Source organism: Mustela nigripes, chromosome 6 (genome assembly GCF_022355385.1).
Source record: "Mustela nigripes isolate SB6536 chromosome 6, MUSNIG.SB6536, whole genome shotgun sequence".
In the NCBI taxonomy this organism is placed as follows: Eukaryota; Metazoa; Chordata; class Mammalia; order Carnivora; family Mustelidae; genus Mustela; species Mustela nigripes.
This window is the reverse complement of record NC_081562.1, coordinates 3964959-3985707: the sequence shown is the minus strand read 5'-3', so window position 1 is coordinate 3985707 and position 20749 is coordinate 3964959. Positions and strand designations below refer to the sequence as shown.

At 52.6% G+C, this 20749-nt stretch overlaps 2 protein-coding genes across 3 annotated transcripts in view; one reads left to right on the top strand and one right to left on the bottom strand.

The window, feature by feature from the left end:
* The window catches only part of SMC1B (structural maintenance of chromosomes 1B), a 76149-nt gene extending 70345 nt beyond the window's left edge, over window positions 1-5804 (bottom strand). Inside the window, exon 1 of the mRNA XM_059401799.1 lies at window positions 5684-5804. Coding sequence (XP_059257782.1) covers window positions 5684-5792 — 109 coding nt within the window. The 5' untranslated portion in view covers window positions 5793-5804. The remainder of the gene's footprint in view (window positions 1-5683) is intronic.
* A 98-nt stretch (window positions 5805-5902) lies between these two features.
* RIBC2 (RIB43A domain with coiled-coils 2) lies at window positions 5903-20420 on the top strand. 2 transcript variants are annotated; one of them, XM_059401788.1, is made up of 7 exons: window positions 5905-6222; window positions 7038-7119; window positions 9976-10320; window positions 13643-13761; window positions 14673-14900; window positions 19198-19364; window positions 20266-20420. In XM_059401788.1, exons 1-7 carry the CDS (start codon window positions 6109-6111, stop codon window positions 20342-20344), a joined length of 1134 nt encoding a protein of 377 aa, XP_059257771.1. In that variant the 5' UTR covers window positions 5905-6108; the 3' UTR covers window positions 20345-20420. The 2 variants fall into 2 exon arrangements, with proteins under 2 accessions (XP_059257772.1, XP_059257771.1); XM_059401789.1 differs by lacking the exon at window positions 19198-19364 and having other exon boundaries at window positions 5903-6222.
* Window positions 20421-20749: the final 329 nt, after the last annotated feature.

The window sequence follows — 20749 nt, the reverse complement described above, 5'->3', positions numbered from 1 at the left end:
CTATTCCAGGGGTCAATTTTAGCACTGGTGGTAAAACAAATAGGTATTGTGATGTAATACAACGTGAAGTACACAACATCACCACCTATGATGGAGTCTAACCAAAAATGTTTCATTTGAGCCTATCAACCTTTTAGGTATTGAATTTTTTCAAGTGCCTTTTCTTTATCAAGAAATAAAATGGATCTTCTCTTTCATGGGAAGAGATGAAGATTATTGAGGTAACAATGTGGCACATGGATTAAAGCAGGGTAAGACAAAAGTTTGGGAGCTCAGCTAAAGGATTACTTATATTAATCCAAGGAAGAAATGATAAGAGCCTGAAACAGTGAAAGAAGTGGGAAGCGGTAAGAGGACAAGATTATTAAGGTGGTAGAATTGGCCCAGACTGGGTGTGACAGGGAGAACTTACAAGGATGAAAGAGAATTCATTTAGGTGGTAGCCATATACAACTTGGAACTCTGGGAGAAAAGCATTCTAAAGTCCAAGGAGCAGCAAATGCTAAGACCCTGAAATGGAAATAAGATTGGTCTATGTAAGGAAGGGGGAAAAGAAAAGCACTTCTGACTGGAGCACAGTAAATATGGGGGAAGTGACTATTAGAGAAGAGAAGTACACAGGAGCCAGATCATAAAGGCTTTGTGAATCATGGTAAGAAATACTGGATTTTATTATTTTTTAAAAAGATTTTATTTATTTGACAGAGAGAGAAATATCACAAGTAGGCAGGGGGTGGGGGTGGGAAGCAGGATCCCCGCTGAGCAGAGAGCTCGATGCACTCGATCCCAGGACCTTGAGATCATGACCCGAGCCTAAGGCAGAGGCTTAACCCACCAAGCCACTCAGGTGTCCCAGAAATACTGGACTTTATTCCAAGTGTGGAGGAAAGCCATTGGAGAGTTTTAAGTTGGGCAGTGCTTGGATTTATAGATTTACTTTTTTAGCCTGTTTTTTAAAACTGCTCACTCTGCTGTGAGAATGAATTGCAGAGAGACAAGAAAGAAAGCAGAGGGACATGTTAGGAAGTTACAGAAATAGTCCAAATGAGAGTTCTAGCAGCTTTGGCTGGGTAACAGCAGTGAAATGTGGCAAGAAACAACTGGATTTAGGATGCATTTCAGAGGTGGAGTTATTAGGATTTACAGAAGGTTAGACAAGGGAAGTGGGGTGTAGGAGGAGGAATAAAGAATTACTCTGGGTATCTGGTCTGAGTGAGTAAATGGTGCCCCTTACTGAGAAGGTAAGACCTCAGAAGGAACAAGTTTGTCTGGAGGAAGTAGGGGAGAGGAAATTTGCTACTCTTTCTCATTATAGTATTTTTTAAAGATTTTGTTTTTAAGTAATCTCTATGCTCAATGTGGGACTTGAACTCTACTGAGCCAGCCAGACACCCCTGATTATAGTATTTCACATGTCTACTAGAAATAGTAAAAAAAAAAAAAAAAAGCTGAATATTATAGCCTAGGCATATAATTTTGAAAGCAGCATAAAGATGGTGTCTGAAGCTATGAATCTGGGCAAAGAACATAAGGTATACACAGACAGAGGACGTATTTCCAGGGGGTGGGAGGACTCCAGTGCTTAAGAAACCTAGGGAAGAAGCCACCAATAACTGAGGGCTTGCCAGTGACACAGAGAAAACCTACTTGGTATACAAAGTCAGAAGTGCAGAGGCTCAAGGGAGAGAGGAAATGTGACCTGCCATGCCACCAAGACAGCAAGACCTTCTTTGACCAACTTCTTTAAAAACAACCGCAGCATTTCTGATTCCCCTCCTGTTTCTATTTTTCTACTTAATACTTGACATTAACATTCTACACACTTCTCATATTTTGTTGTCTGTCTCTCTGCACTTGAATGCAAGTTCTACATGGGAAGGGAGTTTTATCTGTTCACTGATGAGAACAGTGCATGGGACTTAGTAGGCATGCCATTATTTTTACATGAATGAAACAACACTGATAAGTCAAACAGGATGAGGAAGGAGACTGGCTACTGACTCTTACAAGATGTAGTCAACGGTGACCTAGATAAGTGTCATTTCAGTGGAGCTTGGGACTGAAAACTGAATCAAGAGCACGGAGGATGGTTCAGAGAGTTTGCCTGTACTGATAAAATGGGGCAACAGCCTAAAGAGACAGTGAAGTTCAAGGCTTTCCCCCAAACATTTCATTATAAAACTTCCAAACACACAAGAAAGTTGAAAGAATTTCACTGTAAACATCCATATGTTTACCACTAAATTCTACAATTAACATCGTACTATATTTTCTTTTCATATAGCTAGCTATCCTCTATGTTATGAGACGGTTAATAAGGCATGTATCATTGCCAATGAAAATTATCCAATAAGGGAGGGAGATACAGTCCAAAAGAGAAAGAAAATCACAGAAGCAAAGAACCGAGGAGGGGCCAGGGTATAAATCACAAGTGGAGAGGATAGCCTTAGGCTCAGGCACACTTGTGGAACTTCCCCGCTCAGCAGTCCCTGCTCCAAAGTCTACTATTTTTTCCATAAAGCTAAATACATCATTCTGGCCAGGACTTAAGTAGGATTCCAACACTACACATCACTGCTGCTCTACACACGTGTACTACATTCTTGACAATTTGGGATATAACTGTCCCACAATAGACTCACAAATCCCTAGAAAAGTACTCTTTATTCTTTGGGCAAGCTCAAATGCTAATTCCTCTAGAATATTTTTTCTTATCCTTACATCTTTCTGTCCATACCTCCCTATATCAGATCTAGTATTTTCCTTCAAGTTCCATAAACAGTGTTCTCGGGCCTTCTATTTCAACAAGTGTGTCATTTTCTTATACTCCCAATGTCTTGGGACCAGAAGCTGTCTCATTATATATATCTTTCTTCTGCTCCTAATACTATATATACACAAAAACAATTTGTTAAATTTAAGTGGAAAAACATCAAGGTTAGGATTAAAGATGAAATTTTTCCACTACCCACAAAACCCCCCAACATTAGATTTACTAAAAACAAGTGAGAACATATCAAATTTTAACAGGTGCTAGCAATAGGAAATTACTACAAAAAGAATGACCACAACTAGCTAAATTAAAGTTTAAGAGAAAATGGGTAGAACAGAAAATTATCGATTGGTTTAATAAAATCTACCTAAATGTGCCAGTAATTCTGTAAGATTTTTAAAAAGATGATTTATTGACAAATATTCAAATGAATCTATTAAATTAGTCCTGGATTAGCATTATACTGAGTTTTGGCCATCGTGTAGGAGAATGTGAATAGCCCATGCAAAATTCAGCAATAAGTAAACCAGAAATTTTTATTGTGGGGAGATATTAAAGGTAATGTTGAAATAATCCATGACTGGCTTTATATGGTTCTAAGCAAAGTCTCTGGGTTACCAGTGACTCTCAGGAGGGGAATGGAGCTTCCAGGGCATGTGGGATAAGTTGTAAAGGCATTTTCAAGATAATCTTAAGATATATTGTTAATAATGATATGTACTGTTGAATTAAGAAAAGAAATAAGATTGAAACTTACGTTTGGCACTAGTTTTAAAAAGTTCAAAACACCACTTTATCTGGATCTTAAACAGCAGTGGGCAAATAATTTAGGCTGACTCCAGTATAAGACTTTACTCAAATACTCATTCAAATATCACACTGTTGGAAGAACACGATATAACAGAGCAACCCTTCACATAACCTCCAGTTCAAAGGTGAGAATCTACTGATGGTGGGGCCTACTAACGTGAGAAATGAGTGGAGATTATTATCAATACTCCTGTATTCTTACCTTTATCTTTTCAAAGTCTTTTTGATAACAGAATCAAGGAAATCTGGCCTGAGAGAGCCGCAAAAGATGTGAGTTGGGAAAAATCTCACAGGCCCTCTGCTGCTGAGGTCACTACGGCTGTGGATTCTCACTGCAATGCAGTAGGGAGCCTGGCCTGGCCTGAACTCAAGTGCAGGCTCTGCCCTTCCTGGGTGACTGTGGAGAGTCATCTGGACCCTCTGAAGCTCAGTTTCCTAAACAGTAATGTGGGCTCACAGTCCCTATGGCACTGAAACAGGCGTGCCAGGAGTGTGGTACAAGCTCCGCCAATGCTGTTATTATTACAATATTCCTAGGCAGACGTCTCCTTGACTCCAGTCCGTTGTTCAGGCTCACTAAAACCAATTACTTCCTTTAGCTCTCTCTCACTGGATCTTTGGAGGAGACGAGAGGTGCAGCGGGCAAGACGGAGTCCCTGTGTCAAGCGGGTCTGTGTCAAGCCATGAGGTAGCCAGTAAGGGCATCGCGGCAGAGACCGCATGTCACCTAGACCTGCCCCAGCTCATGACACACACACAACCGACGGCGAGCAGGAACAGGAGGTCCGCAAAGGCCCAAGACTGATGAAATCCCTTTACACAGAGGGACACCGGCCCCTCTGTGTCTGACCACTTCAGAGAGACCGCGGGGAAGGCTCTGCCGGCGGATCTTCCGACGGAACAGAGACCCCTCGCTGCCTGCACACCCTGAGCCCGAAGCGCCCGCGCTGACCCCCACTGGGGCCTTATCTCAACTGGGGCCTCGCAGACTGGCTTCAGGACGCGCAGGGTCACTTCCTACCTCCCGCCCGATCGTGTTCTTTGTGGCTTGCGCTTCGCCTGGTGCCGCGTAAGAAGCCAGGGGGAAGCAAGCGGTCTGATGTCACGGGGTTCGGAATCCTGGGTCTGCTTTACAAGGACAGCCGTGCCCCCGGTGAGAGGGGACTAGGGCTCGGCGCGGGAGGAGAAACCGGCAAAGCCCGGGGAGCCAGGGCAAAGGAGAGGAGGGTCCTGCGCAGACCTGGGGCTGGGTGCGGAGGCGGGTCGGGGCCCAGCCGCACAGGGCAAGGGTGGGCACCTCTCGGGGGAGGGCCGAGTACGGGGGTGGGAGGGCGAGGGCCCGGGTCCAGGTGCCGGAAGGCCGGGGGTCGGGCAGAAGGCATGGGTAGGCACCTGGCGGCGAAGGGCCGGGCAGCTGAAGGTGAGGGCCGGGGGGCAGAGGGCGAGGGCGAGGGCAGGCACCTGGGGGCGAACACCGGGCGCTGGAGGGCGAGGGTCGGGGTCTCGGTCTGGGCCCCGGAGGGCTGGCGCGGGGGTGGGGGAAAGGTCGAGGGTCAGTGGGCAAAGGTGGGCTTCTGGGAGCCGGGCAGAGAGTGAGGGCAGGCACCTGCGGGCGAGCGAGGGCCGGGTGGCTGCGGGTGCGGGTCCGGCGGAGGGGGACTGCGGCCGGGGCCGGGGCCGGGGGCGGCGGCCGAGGTCGGCTCTGGGCGGCGGCGGCCGAGGCAGAGGCTGGCGTCGGGGCTGGAGGGGGAGGGTCGGGTTCCGGGGTGCGGGCTGCGGAGGGCCGAGGGCTGGAGAGAGAAGGCTGGGTCCAAGCGACGGAGACCGTAGGGGTCTGTGGTCCAGGCGAGCGTGGGCCCCGGGGCCGGGGGCCGGGGCGGGGCCCGGGCGGCGAGGGCAGAGGGTCAAGCTCCGGGTCCCGAGGAGGGGGAGGGTCTCGGTCCGGCGGCGGAGGGCGGGTGCGGGTGAAGGGGTGAGGCTGGCCGAGGCCCGTGGGCAGCAACGGCCCGAGTCCCACACGCGAGGTCACCCTCACGTCCCCTTGGGCAAAGTGGGGCCTGGACGGGCGGGGCGGGCCGGCGCGTTCAGGGTCCCAGTTACCGGAGCCGTTGGGGCCGACGATGCAGGTGAACCTCCTGAAAGGGCCGATGACCTGGCGGCCCCGCCACGACTTAAAGTTCTCCACGAGCAGCACCTCCAGGCGGCCCATGGCTGCGCCCTCCGCGCCTCAAGCGGCTGCCCCACACGCCGCCGGCCGGAAAAGCGCGGGAAGGGCCCCGCGGAGTCTCGCGAGAGGAGGGTGAGCGCCCGGCGGGCCCCGCGCCGTTCCTAAGCAACCGGGTTTGCGTCTCGGAGGAAAGCGGCCCGCGCGCCCCGCGAGGAAGCGGAAGCCGCGCGCAGAGCTGAGGAGGCCGCGCGCCTCGCCGCCGCACCAGCCTCGCTTAGGCCGCAGCGAGCTTTATCCGTGTCCCTTTTCATCCCGCGCGCCTTAAAATCCCCTTAGGGGCTCTTCGCCGCTTCCCGTCATGGCGCTGGCGCAGCCCAGGGACCTGGAGCAGTCCTTGGCTCTGGGCAGGAGGAGGCACGACGAGCTGTGCCGGCAGAAACGGATCTTCGACGCCAGGAGCAGGATCATCGGGGTGAGGTCCCCGGGCCGGGGCGGCGCGCGCGGGGCGGGGACGAGGGAGGCGGGCGGCGGGACCGCGGAGGCGAACCCGCGCCCCGGGGCCGCTGATCGGGCGCCGCCGCGAGCCGCGAGCCGCTGCTGGGGGAGACGGGCTGGTGGTGCCGACCGCCGAGGGCGGGGAAGGCCCTCGCAGACCCGATGCCGCGCGCTCTCCCGGCCCGAGAGGCGCCCGGAGCCCTGCAGCAGGGAGGGGCTGGCTGGCCCGCGGGGGCGGCTCCGCGGAGGCCGGGGCGCGCGGGTCTCCTTGCTCTGAGCCAGATTCTCTGCGTCGTCGGGGGCTCCTTCCAGTCCATCCATCGGACAAACGCCAGTGGCCTTCCTGCTTTGTGGCAGGCCTAAGCTGGTCCCAGGCAACGGGGATCAGGGCATCCCTGCCGGGTCTTGCACAGTTCGTGGCCCACGGGGGAGAGGAGAGGCAGGCCCTGTCGCATGACTGTGCGCGGCTATGCAGTGCCGGGAGGGAGGGGCGCGCAGGAGGTCAGGGGAGCACGGACTGGGCCTGGGAGAGGAAGTCAGAGAGGGCTTCCCGGAGGAGGTGTTGGCTAAGCTGTATTCTGAAGGTATCTGTTGACTAGGACAAGGGGAGAAAGGAGCTCTGGGGACAGGCTGCAGATCCAGCTGCAAGCAAAGGCATCCAGGTATGAAAAGACCTGATGGGTACCTGAGACGACCAGTTAACAGTGGAACAAGGCTGTAAAGGGGTAAGTACGATGGTCATCGTCGGACTAAAATGATCTGTAGCTCGTCTCCCCTTGTTTCCCTTGCCAGGGAGACACAGAAGCCTGGGATCTTCAGGTTCGTGACCAGAAAATAAAAGAAGCAACTGAAAAAGCTAGACATGAAACTTTTGGTGAGCATTTCCTGAAGCCTGCCCAGCAGGTTAGGGCCGTGTACCTCTAGCATCCAGTCCTCGTGTCTTCGAATATGTAAAACTTGTCATTTTCACACCTCGTCCTCCTCTTACAACTTCACAGTTGCCTGTGCTCAATTAATGTGCTGATTCTCTCTCTCTCGAAAGGCAATCTATGTGAGTGTAGGAAATCTATTTTGAGGGTAAATGTACATTTTTATTGGTTTTCTTTAAAAACTGGATATGAAAAACCCTAAACACACACCATTCTCTGCACAAAACTTCCAGGCCTCCTGGGGACAGCTGCTTGCACGAAATGACATGCACACCCTCTTAGCTCACACCCCTGCATTTACTCAGAGCTGGATATGAGAGCGTGCTAGCAGAGGTAAAAATTTCAAATAGAATTCATTTCCCACATCGGGTGCAACAATGCCAGCTTAGTTTTTTTAAGTACCATAAGGATTTTTTATTTTTTTAAAAAATATTTCTTCACTTATTTGACAGGGAGTAGTAAGAGCAAGGGCAGGGGGAGGGGCAGAGGGAGAGAATCTCAAGCAGACTCCTCACACATTGTGGAGCCCAACATGGGGCTCGATCTCATGACCATGAGATCATGACCTGAGCCCAAATCAAGAGACACTCAACTGACTGAGCCACCCAGGTGCCCCCATAAGGATTTTTTAAAAAGAAAAAAAGCAGGATGCAAAATTGTATATACCATGGGCTATCAACTAAATGTGAGAACATATTTTTAAAAATAAGCTTAGAAAAAGACAGAAGGAAAGTATACCAAAATGTAAGCAGTGGTGATGTTGGAGTGATAGAATATGAGTGAGGTTTATTTTCTTCTCTAGTTTCTGAACAGTTCACTTTTTTGTGTGTTATGTTTAAAAATAACTCAAACTTACAGGAACAATAGGACAGGCACATACATACCCCCTACCAGATTAGATGTTAATATTTTGCCAAACTGGCTTTAGATATCTTATTTTTAAGAATTATTTTCTAGTGCGCCTCAGTGGCTCAGTGAGTTGAGCCTCTGCCTTTGGCTCAGGTCATGATCTCAGAGTCCTGGGATCGAGCCCCACATGGGGCACTCTGCTCGGCGGGGAGCCTGCTTCCTCCTCCCTCTCTCTGCCTGCCTCTCTGCCTACTTGTGGTCTCTCTCTCTCTGTCAAATAAATAAATAAAATCTTAAAAAAATTCTTTTTGAGAATTAAATGCTATATATGTATGTTTGTGTATGTATAGCTACAGATAAATAAATGCTATAATTATATATAAAATGTATAAATGTTTAAATGTATACATAAATATATATAAGCCCTGCATGTGTGTAGGTATAGCTATAGATAGGTAGATAGAGCTCTCCCCCACCTCATCTCCCCTCTTCCTCCTTCCTCAGACAGGTACATCATTTCTATGCATGTTTCTTATAATATTGTACTATTTATGTACATATTCATGACAACATAAAATTTTTTGTGGGTGTTTTAAAATTTCACCTAAATCTTACACAAATACATTGAATGGATCCCTTGGATTTTTTTTTTTATTTAACATATTTTTAAAATTAATCAGTCATGGGATGCCTGGGTGTCTCAGTCAGTTCAGTGCCCAACCCTTGATTTTGGCTCAGATCAAGATCTCAGGTTCCTGAGATCAGCCCCTGTCGTCGGGCTCCTGGCTCCGCAGTGTATCTTCTCTTCCTCTCCCTCTGCCCCTTCCCCTCACTTGCACAATCTGTCTCTCCCTCTCTCAAATAAATAAAATCTTAAAAAAAATAATAAAAATAGGGACACCTGGGTGACTCTATCAATTAAGCATCTGCCTATAGCTCAGGTCATGATTCCCAGGTTCTGGGATCGAGCCCTGAGTTAGTCTCCTTGCTCGATGGGGAGCCTGCTTCTCCCTCTGCCTGCTGCTCCCCCTGCTTGTGCTCTCTCTTTCTCTCTTTCTGACAAATACATAAAATCTTTAAAAAATTAATCTGTGATCTGCATGTAGAATGTTCATTTTAATTATCTTTGGTATTTTATTATATGAATTAGCCACTATTTCTTTATTCATTCCCTTACTCATGGCTGATTTACACTTTTTCCAAACAATGCTGCAATGACCAGGCATGTATTGTGTCCCTAGTACACATAGGCGAGAGATACCTAGGAGTGGAACTGTCATTGTGTGTGCGTGTTTTCAGTTTTACGAGATATCGACAACTTGCTTTCCAAAGTTGTAAGTGTACCAAGTTGCACTCTCCCAAGCAGTGAATGAGAACTCTTGTCTCCTTACTATCCTTACTAATGTCCTTACTAATATATGCTATTATTTGCATTTTAAATATTTTGCCAATTTATCAGATGGTTCCCATCTTGTAAGGCCAGCCATCTTTTCAGAAGCATAGTGATCATTTGGGTTTCTTTATAGTGATTTGCCTGATCCTATTCTTGGCCCACTTTTTACTTTGATTTTTGGTGTTTTTGTTTGTTTGTTTGTTTTGAGAGAGAGCGTGTGTGTGCAGGCGTGGAGGGGGAGGGGCCAAAGGAGGGAGAGAATCTTAAACAGGGTTCTCATGAAGAACTGATCCTAACTCCTGACGTGATCAGTCATGACCTGAGCCCAAATCAAGAGTCGGTTGCTTAAACAGCTATGCCACCCAGGCGTCCCTGCTTGGTTTTTTAAACTGATTTGTAGGTATTCTTTATATATTCAGAATACTAATTCTTTGATGCTTGTGTTACCTTTTCAGAGGCTTTTATTACTTTTAGAATCACCAAAAATTATTTTTTAAAGCAGATTCAAATTTTTTTCCCTCCAAACCTTAATTTTACGGATTTGTTCTATTTCTTCTAGCTGCTGAAATGAGGCACAATGACAAAATCACATGCATATTAGAAGGCCGGGAAAGGAGGGATAAGAAAAGCCTCTGTAAAGCCATCAGTGAGTTCCAGCAGCACTTCCAGAGGCCAGAAATGCGCCGTGAATTTGACCTATCAGACCCCCTAGCCCTTAGGAAAGACCTTCCAGCTAGGCAGTCGGAGAATGATATCCGGAATACGGTGTCAGGAATGCAGAGATTCATGGGAGAGGATTTAAACTTCCGCGAGAGGAAGAAATTCCAGGAGGAACAGAACCGAGAATGGTCCTTGCAGCAGCAGAGGGAGTGGGAGGACGCCCGCGCCCAGCACAGAAGTGCAGGTAATGCAGCGAGGAAGACACATGGCTCTGAAAACGGTCTTCAGCAGCCCGGCCCCCCTGGTCCTTTCCCCAGCTTCCTTTTGTCTCTTAAGTCCTACCAATGTGCTGTGTTGACCAGTGTCAGCTGGCGTTCCAGGACTTAAATGTCTTCGGTCATATGTCAGTCATGTAGGAGAGCGGCTCTGACCTTGGACCCCGAGCCCGGGCTCCAGCTGGGTGCTGGGGTGCCCCGTAACTCGGAGTGCCACGCGCCCTACCCTCGGCGTGCTTAGAGTCTGCGGGGAAGACGCCGATGCTGCTGGGGCTGTTAAGGGCTGCGCTAGACTCCCTACAGGGTCTGAGCGGTGCAGCCAAGGACGCTGTCATCGCGTGCCCTCCCCAGACCCTCCAGGCCCAGAGAGCCTCTCTGGAAGAGCCTCCAAGGCCAGAAACGGCCTCTCTCCTGGAGGGCACTGTAAGTCCAGGACATCCTGCCAGCACTCCGGTGGTTTCTGCTTTACCAGAGTCTCTGCGCGTGGCTCCCAACAGCTTCCGATCTCTGGCGACTTCTCATGCCAGGAAGATGCGGCAACCCAGAGTAGAGTGTCACTGCTCTCATGCATGTGCCAGCGAGGGGACAGGACAAAGAAGTGCTTTGGTGAAGACTGAACAGGAGCTGTGACAGGGAGCGAGGCCCCCACCTTGCCTGGCTGGTGGTTTCCCTGCAGGCTTCCTGGGCAGCTCGCCCTCCTCCCAGCCTCCCCCCCTTCTCTTCCTGCTCTGCTCTCCAGGAGTGATGTCTCCCCAGATGGCCCACCCCCACCACACTTCTGCCCTCGCCCTGTCCCAAACCTGCCTGGCCTCTCCCGAACTGTCACCGGGACCTCCATGCTGCCCCACCCCAGCTGGGTTTTCAGACCTCTCCATCCGCAGCCCGTGCCATCCCGACCGCTTCCTCCTCCTGGGAACACTCCCTTCCCACTGGCTTCCAGGACACACCCTCTGCCCTGCGCTCCTCCCCAGGCCCTTTGCTGGTTTCTCCTCTCCTTCCAAACCTCCCATGCCATTGCTCACCGGGACCCTCTGCACCTCCTCTGCACCTAGGGCCCAACCCCAAGGCATCTTGATTCTTTCCTTTCTCTCAAATGTCACACCCACCTCCAGCAGCAAATCATCTCATATGGCAACTAGCTCCCTCCACCCCCTCGAGGACCATTCTGGACCAAGCTATCAACATCAGTAGCCTCGAAGAGGTCTCCCTGCTTCTGCCCGTGTCCCTCTGTAATCTCTCCTCAAGCCAGCGAACAGAATGGGCCTGCTAAAAATTAAGCTAGATCTTTGGCTCAAAACCTTCCAATAGCTTCTCATTTCACTCAGAATAAAAGCCAGATTCATTTTAAGGACCCATAAAGTTTTCCGTCTGGACTGAACCCCCAACACACTGCCTTTCGCTTACCCCCCCTTGCCGCGCTGGCCGCCCCACTTAGAATGTTAAGGGCGTCACGTTCATTTCTGCCTCAAGGCCTTTGTACCAACCGTTTCATCCGCCTGGAAACATTTCCCTATATACCTGCATATTCTGCCTCATATCCTTCTTCAGGTCTTTGCCGAAATGTCATCTTCTCAGAGAAGTCTCCCTGACCACCATTTTAAACGTCAACCGTCTACCTTCCCCCATTGCTGCACTCTTGTATCCAGGTCTCCACAGCAGTCATTACTGACCTACTACGCGGTTACGTATTTGTCGACCCTCCCAGGATCCCATCCCCAACTCAGCGAAGGCAGGAGATTTGTCTGTTTAATTCACTGCTCTCTCTAGTTCTGGGCACCTAGCTACCTATTGAAACATGCATTTGTAGGCCTTTCAAAAAAAAATCTCACCCACTTCCCAGGTGCCCCACTTTTCCATCTCTGACTGAGAGCTTTTGTCTCAGCCTCGGTCTTGCCCCTTGAACTGACCCCTGGACATCGCCCCAGGCACCTCAGAACATTCTGGAAAGTAACCCTAATTTCTCTCTGGCTCTGTTCCTCCTCCACTCGCCTCCCCTCAGTGGATGACGACTCTGTCCTAGTCCAGCCACAAACCTGGGAGGCGTCCGTGAAGCACCCCTGTCTCCAGGCCGCCCTCAGCTTCTCCCCCAGGGCTGTATCTGGAATTGTCCGTTTCTCCCAACCCTGCTGTCACCACGGCGACCCAAGCCACCGCCTTTTTTCACCTGGAGGGACCACGCCAAGGGCTCTCTAATTGTCCTGCATTTCCTTTCTTGTTCTTCCCAGTCTAGTCTCAACATAGTAGTCCCAGTGCTGCTTTCGAAACAATGTCACGTTGGGCAACGTCACCGCCACTCCCTCCATCCCAGCTTAAAGCCCTCTGGTGGCTTCCCATTGCTTATGGAACAACACGCAAAATCCTCTGTAGCCTACACGGCCCTGCATGCTGGGCTCCCGCTCAGCACCCCCCACCCCCACCCCGCGTCACTGTACGGCCCCTACCTCGCTCGCTCCATTCCGGCCTCTTGATTTCCTTTCCCTTCTGGATCCTGGCAAATCCCATCCGACCCTTTGCACCTGCCCTCCGCCCTTTCCCTCCTTTGCACTAATGCAATGTGCTTTCATAGGTATATTTCGGGGTTCACTTGTTTATGACCTTGCTCGTCTCCTGACAGTAAGTTCCGAGAAGGCGGGAAGAGCCCTGGACGTCTCACCCACCACTGGGCACTACGTGCCCGGCAAAGCGCACAGTCCGTGTGTGCTCCTGGGCCAGCCGAGGACATAAACCGGCACGTGGGGCAGCCGAAGCTCAAGAGGAGCTGAGGCCACTAACTCGTCACTAGAGTTTGGTCTTTGTTTTTGGAGATCATGACACCACGGGCCACCAACACCGTGTGAAGAAACTTGTGATCAGCGACTTCCTAAAAAGATGTAACCAGCGCGCAGTGTAGGAGTTGTCCCGCCTCCCCTGAGAGGGCTGGAGGCTCAGAAAGAACGGGTCACAGCTCAGGCTCACAGAGTTAGAAAGCATCTGGGCGGGGATGGCAGCCTGCTCCTGTCTGACACTACATCTTTAGTCCTACTGTGATTGCATGGTTATCTCCCCCACCTCCGACACCCCTCCTCTGGGGAGCCCCCTTGGGTGCCCCGGCAGAGCTCCCTTGCCCATTGTGAGGGTGATGGACATCAGGGATCCCCGGTAGGAACGCTAACACCCCGTGCCCGCACCCAAGAGCTTGACCTGAATCCTCTGCTCTGTGCATACCGCAGGAGAAGAGACGCTCTGCTCTGCACGCCTGGGAAGGAGCCGGGCTGCGCATCAAGGTTTGGCCGCATTTTGCTTCCTTTGCAGAGGGTCTCTGCTTGAAGACAAGGCTGCAGTTTGATGAAACAGCCAAGCATTTGCAGAATCTGGAAAGCGCCACCAGAAAGGCAGTTTGCACAGCCGTGAAAGAATTCAACAAGAGCCAGGTACGTCCCAGGCTCCGACTGGGGGCTGAGGACACGCCCAGAGCACTCTGGGGAGTTTCCCTCCGGGAGGTGAGAGTGAGCCTCTGTTAGTCGGGTGTCGTGGTGCCAGCGTCAGGCGCAGGGCCCGGAGCCCAGCTGTGCGCTAACAAGACCAGACTTTTGTCTGCCGCCTGGGAAGAGCCCCCCAAGTCTCAGTCTTGTCATCTATGGGGGGAGTAATGATGACACCCAACTCTGTTAGGTCAGGGCGGGCCAACTCGCGCTGGGGTGAGTGGGGAAACACTTCCCAAAATTCAGTCTGGGGGAGCCTGGTAGCTCGATCGATTGAGTGTCCAGTGTTTGGTGTTGGCTCAGGTCATGACCTCAGGGTCCTGGAATCAAGCTCCACATGGGGTTCCCTGCTCAGCGGGGAGCCTGCTTGAAATTCTCTCTCCCTCTGCTTCCTGCTTATGCCCATGCACATGCTCTCTAAAATAAATAAATAAATCTTAAAAAAAAAAAAAAAAAAAAGTCACCACTATTGTGAATCACTCTGTCTGGGTGACCGGCCACTGGGAGGGGCACAGAGCCCTGCCCCAAGGTGAGTGAAGCCAAGACAATGGGAGATGGCAGCCTAACCTGGGAGGCAGCTCCCTGCTTTGGCAAATCAGTGCAAAAACGTGCGATTCTCACACTCACAACCAACAGGTGGGGAGTCCCTCAGCCTAGACTATGCGCCCACTGGCATCCAGGCTTCTGGGGTCCGAGGGCCCCCCTGCATCCATGCTTGAGGAGTCTCCGCCCCCGCCTGTCCCACGTGCACTTTAGCAATCTCTTCTTCCATCAAGGGCTTGCAGGGAGATGTGCCCACCTGTACCTCAGTCCCCACGGGGTCACTCAGGGCATCTTCCTTATCGTCTTCCTCTGTGCAGGCCACCGAGTCACTGGAAAGGAAAATCCGAGAGAAGAAACAGGAACAAGAAGACAACCTGGCTGAGATCTCCAACTTGCTGCGTGGAGACCTGCTCTCGGAGAACCCGCAGCAGGCAGCCAGCTCCTTCGGGCCGCACCGTGTGGTCCCCGACCGCTGGAAGGGCATGACGCAGGAGCAGCTGGAGCAGATCCGCCTGGTCCAGAAGCAGCAAGTCCAGGAGAAGCTGGTGTGCGCCCCCCTCCCCTTCTCACAGAGCCTGCAGACATAGCCCTGGGCCCCCTGCTGCCTTCCTCCAGCATCTAGTTGTAGCTGCTGCTCTACTCGTCCCTAGAAGAACCCTTTGAGGAGTTTATGTTCTGGGTGGGCGGGGGGAGACAACAGCCAAATAACCCCACACATGGGCGATGTGCTTGGGAAGTAAGGCTGGGCCAAGGGAACGGAGGATGCATATATCTGGGGAGGGACCACCAGGCAGGGCGAGATTCAAGGGCAAAGGCCTTGAGGCAGGACCAGCTTGATCTGTTCAGGGAAGAGTGAGGAGCCGGGTGGCTGGAGTGGAGTGAGGACAGGTGCAGGAGGCAGCCTGGGTGGTGCAAGGTCAAGGCCTTGGCAGTCCACGGGAAAGACTTGGCTTTCTCTGTGACTGTGATGGGAAGCTCTGGAGGGTTTTGAGCAGAGGAGTGACATGCTCTGACTTACACTTAGCAGGTTCTCTCCCGCAGCAATGTTGAGGAAGGGCGGGGTTGGGGTTGGGGGAGGAGAGAGATCACTGGGGAGGATGTTGTAGTGGTCAAGGTGATGGTGCTGGCGGGGGCTGGGCACTGGCAGCAAGGGTGCTGAGAAGTGGTTGGATTCTGGATTTATTCTGAAAGTGGAGTGAAAAGGATTGGCTGAAGGGTTGGGTGTGGCATATGAAACCCAGAGGAGGAAGGATTACTCAGAAGACCTGAGCCGTGAGAAGGATGGAATTGGCATTTACTGAGATAGGATGATGATGGGAGGAGCAGGGTGGCAGGTGGAGTCGAAGTCCCAAGTGCAACTTTGGATATGTTATATGTGCAATGATTAGGTTATTTGTATCTGTTATGAGTTTGTGCCTGATCATGGCAGAAAACCCTAACAGCATTTTAAATAAAATAGAACTTGTCTCTTGCATGTAGACCAAATCCTTACGAAGATAGTCCAGGGCTGGTATGGCAGCCCCATGGTCACTGACTAATGTTTTGCCATTTGGCAACTGACTCCCACTTCCTAGTACAAAATAGCTGCTTGAGCTCCAGCCATCACATGCATATCCCATCTAGCAGGAAGAAGGAGTGAGGAAGAACACTCTAAGGACACTTCTCAAAATTTCACAGGACACTTCCACTCAAATTCCCTTAAATAACACTTAGTCACAGTGTTGCCCCAAATTGTAAAGAAAACCAGGAAAGGTGGAGTTTATTCTAGGCAGTAAGGTGCTGGCAGTTGTTTTACTAAGGAGGGAAGAAAAATGGTTACAGGGAGGCAAGTACTACTGTCTGCCACAACCTCCAAGAAAAGCCAGCAGCTGGAATTCAGAGCAAGGTCCCGGCTGGCAAAGGCATAGAGATGTGGCCACACAGACAGCATATAAGGTAGTGAACCCGGCTAAGGTCACGCAGGGAGTGAGTGAAGACAGAGAGAAGGGATCTAAGGAGTCATGGGACAGGCCACACCCCTACCATGGTTTATGAAGAGTGAAGGGGCTGGAGGAGGGGAAGTCAGAGAGGAAGGAGGAGCCCAGCAAGGGGAGCCCCTGGGTCAGACGCTGCCACTAGGCTGCTGTGGCTGAATGCCATCCCCGGGCGCCAGTCCCTGCAGCCTCCATCTGGAGCATCCTTGGAGGAGGGGTGTGTGTGACCGAAGGTCACAGGCAGGAAGGAAGCAGAGACCACAGGTGCAGACACTTTCGAAGTGTTTTGCCCTCAAGGGTGCAGGGAAAGGGGGTGGTAGCTGGTGGGGACACGGGGTCAAGAGAAAGTTGTTTGGTTTTTCAGATTATAGAAATAACAACATACTTGTCACTCCATGAGGACGACGCAGTAGAGAGAGGGGAATTGATGCTGACAGGAACTTGTAGGAACCTGTGTCCTGGGTGGCAGGAGCACAGGGCTGTGGGAGCACTAGTTGAGGCTTGGCGCGGGTGGGAGTCCAGGCCAACCATCCTTGACTGTGGGGGCAGGGCGGCTTGTGGAGCCCCTCTTTCCTGCGGAATAGAAAGGGGGGTCAGTGGTGGAGGCTGAGGGGGTCCATTTGGGGACTTGAGGACAGAGAACCAAGTGCTAACGGTCCTTTAGGAAAGTCGGAAAGGAACGGCCTGTGGTAAGAGGGCAGGATGGCCAGGCAGAGCCAGGGGCCCCTTGGAGGCTGGAGGTCTTGAAGTATCCCCAGTGAGTGCAGTCAGTGCCGTTCCTGGCCATGGCCGGCTGTAAGGGGACCAAGCTCAGGGCCTGCCTGCCAAGTCTGACTAAGCGAGAGTTTCAAGGGCACTGAGGGCGTCTGCCAGGGGATGTCAGCCGTGGACACTGGGCTGAGCAAGGAGGGACATGAAGACACAAAGAGCGCCAGGACAGTGGAAAGTGTGTGGTGCATGGGTGGGAGGGCCTGGTGTGCGGTGATGGGCGGAATGACTGGAATGACTGTTGCAATCAGGGAACCGGAGAGAGGGCAGAAGAGGCAGGCCAGAGTGCTGGGGGTCAGGACACTTGGAGGTGGGGACAGTAGGGAGGCTGGCATTCTTGGTAATGATGGGGGGCAGGTGGGGCAGAAGTCCTCAGAGTGGGGTCTCTGGACCAGCAGCATCAGCATGGCCTGGGAACTTAGGAGAAATGCAGATACTCAGGCCCCACCCCAGACCTCCTGGAGCAGGGGCCAGAGTGTGTGGCTGAGAAAGCCCCCCAGGGGTTCCGATGCCCATTGAAGTCCGAGGGTCAATGGTAGGTTCTGCCCAGGGTGACGACGGATAGGTCAGCACCTGGTCTTCAGGAGGGGGAATGGCTGAGAAGCCAGGGAAAGGCAAGTTCTCCCGCCTGCGGGATGGGCAGGGCAGCAGACGGCCGCCTGTGGTGGGGTGACAGGTGTCATATCAGACGAGTACAGAGGGAGGGACAGGGAATGAGGAGCAGGTGGGACGGCTCCCCTGCCTGCTCTCCTCCAGGCCCAGGAGGTCAAGTGCGTGGGAGAGGCAGCGGGGACGTGGGAGTGGGGGCAGCCAGGCTGAGGCAGGGGAGCAGCCCAACGTGGGAAGAGCCCCGAGGTGGGCATCGGATGCGGGAGTATCGGTCCCTCTCGCCAGGCCCTGCTCTGTCCTTCGCTCCTGTGATTCCGCCGGGCTCTCTGGCAGGGAAGGTCGACCATCTGTCCCGAGAGCAGCATTTTTGTCTGATTTTCAATTTTGTAGGAAATTAAGACAGAAACACAAAGGGGGAAACGCCTACAGTAGGTCTCACCACTCAGGAATACTCCCCGTCCCGCACCTTGTAGCCCCTCCCCGGGGCTCTTCCCCCGCCCGGCCCGTCCCCTCTGGCACGGAGGGAGCTGGTCTGGAACACTGAGATCAAGCACAGGGTGGTTAGGTCGCCTGTCTCCGAGTCCGAGGCGAGCACGTCCCCGTGGCCTCCTGTGCTCTTCCCGAAAGCATCTTGTGTTGTGCCTCAGGGCAACTGCGAGCAGCCTCATTTTGCAGGAAGGGAAACAGAGGTATAGACAGGTCAAATGACTCGTCTCGTAGGTGACAAAACAGGCATCAGCCTCGGCTCAGTCCCTGGGTGGGGGACCGGGGCCTCTGCCAGCCTATCTGTGCCTGGTGGCTTGCGGACCCGGGACTGCGGGGCCACTGGACATTCCAGCCCTGTTCACTGGGTGGCTGGGAGCCCTGCCCTAAAACCTGTGGACAGGAGGACACGTGCTCGTCCCCAGACCCCCCCCTCCCGCTTTTGCTTCTTTTCGCTCAGGACCGCTGATAATACTACTCAGGGTTCGGGGAGTGACCCCTTCGCTCTGCATTATTCCGGTTTCCCCTCCTAAGGCTCAGTGGTTTTTGTAGGGGATCTGGAAGGCCATGGGGAGTGAGCTGAGATGCAGAAATTCACCCCTAAGATCATGAGACCATTGTCGGGTGGGGCGGTCCCTTCGCCGTGTTCCAGAAGTGACCAGGTGATCCCAGTGCTCGAAAGCACGTCCCACTAGTAGTGTCGCGGCTGGGAGGCCCCGCGTTCAGAGCCCTGTCCTGGCAGCTGCTGTCAGGACCATCTCTTCTGGCCCTGCAGGCCTCAGAGGGCCGCCTGACACCTTCCAAGTGTGGGAAGCCACTGGGCCACCTGCAGTGATGGCAGGTGGGGGCGGTCTGCTCTGATTTCCTGCGCGATATTGCTCACCCACCTGCCCCCCCAGCCTCAGTTTCCCCAGCTGTAAAGTGGGAGGCCAAGAGTCTCCTAGGTGATCCCCTGGATCTCTTCTGGGTCTGGGGACGGGTGGTGGTGAGTCACTTCTCCCCCCTCCAGAGGCTTCAGGAGGAAGAGCGGCAGCGGGACATGGACTGGGACCGTCGGAGGGTACAGATGGCGCGCGCCGCTCTGCTCTCGGAGCGCCAGCAGCAGCGCCAACGGCGCGACCTGCGCAGGGCTCTGGACTGCAGCAACCTCAGCCTGGCCAAGGAGCAGCGCGTGCAGTGAGGGCCGGGGCGAAGGGGCCGGGGGAGGGGAGGCTGGGGTCGGGGGAGCAGGTGCGGCCATCCGGCTGAGTTGTGGGGAGGGTCGGGCCGGCTGTGCGGGTCCACCTGCCCCGACTCTTTCCCACCCAGAGGCCCAGGGCTGGGGCTATGGATACCCCGGGAGGCCCCTAGCAACAGCGGCTTGGGCAGCGCGGAGTCCTGGTATAGAATTCAAACAGGAAGGGGAGAACCACAGGCCAGAAATTAAGTGCTTAGAAACCACTGGTCCCCACATGACCAGGTGACCCACCCTGGGAGGTGCTCACGGAGACACTAGTGACCCCCAGCGGCTCAGACGTGGGGGCTGGTGATGGAGAACACAGAGGGCACTGGGAGCCCCAGCGGAGGGCACTGGGTGGGCCTGGGGGAGTCAGAAGGCTTTTCCCAGGAGGCTATGTGGCTCAGACATGGTGGGAGGTCGGTGGTAGCTGCCCAGTGCATGGGGGGGGGGGCTCCCAGGCTGCCAAGGGCAAGATGGAGTCTCTCTGTCACACTGATAGTCCCCAAGGGGCGTTCCGAGCTCCGCCTACAGAAAATGCCAAATGCGGATCCATAGGTGAACTTGTTAAAAAACACATTATTTACTTATCTGTCTTGTTCATCAAGCTTTGGGCTTGAACTTGGCAGAGACCCACTGGTACGTTTGGCAATCAGGCGTGTTTCCCGGTGGATCCACTGTTGGCCAGTCACAGCTACTGGGGGCCCCAAAGGAGCACTAGAGATGATCTGAGGGGGGTCAGATGGGATGAACAAATTGTATATATATATATATATATATATATATATATATATTCAAAAAGTAGAATATTTAGGAAACCAGGCATTTGCTGATTGTTTTTTCTCCTTGTTTTATTATCAGGAAAAAATATATGGAGGAAGTCTGTACAAATCAACCCACTAAAGATTATTTCACGCAATTTAATACAAGAAGTCGGTAATGGGAGAGACACTGTTTATGCCTAAAATGTAGTAGCTGTGAAGAGTCATGTTTATTAAATGAGGAAATCCACTCCATGTTTCAGAAGTCCCCTCTCACATTTGTCCCGTGGATAAACACACATGGAAGCCCTCTGCCTTGTACGCGCACGAGGAGCATTAGTTCCTGGAGTGGCCATGGGTGCTGTGGGTGCACGGATGGAGCACACGTGGCCCTGCAAAGGAGCATCCCAGAAAGAGTGGTGTCTGAGGGGCTCGCGTCTGCCTGAGCCCCCGGGTCCAGCTGCTGTAAAGGTAAACACAAGCGCTCACTATGTGCAAGGCATTTAGAACGATCTGACCCTGACGGCAGCCAGCGGTGGGTATTTTTATGACTCATTTGCCCCCGGAGAGGAGCCTGAGACACA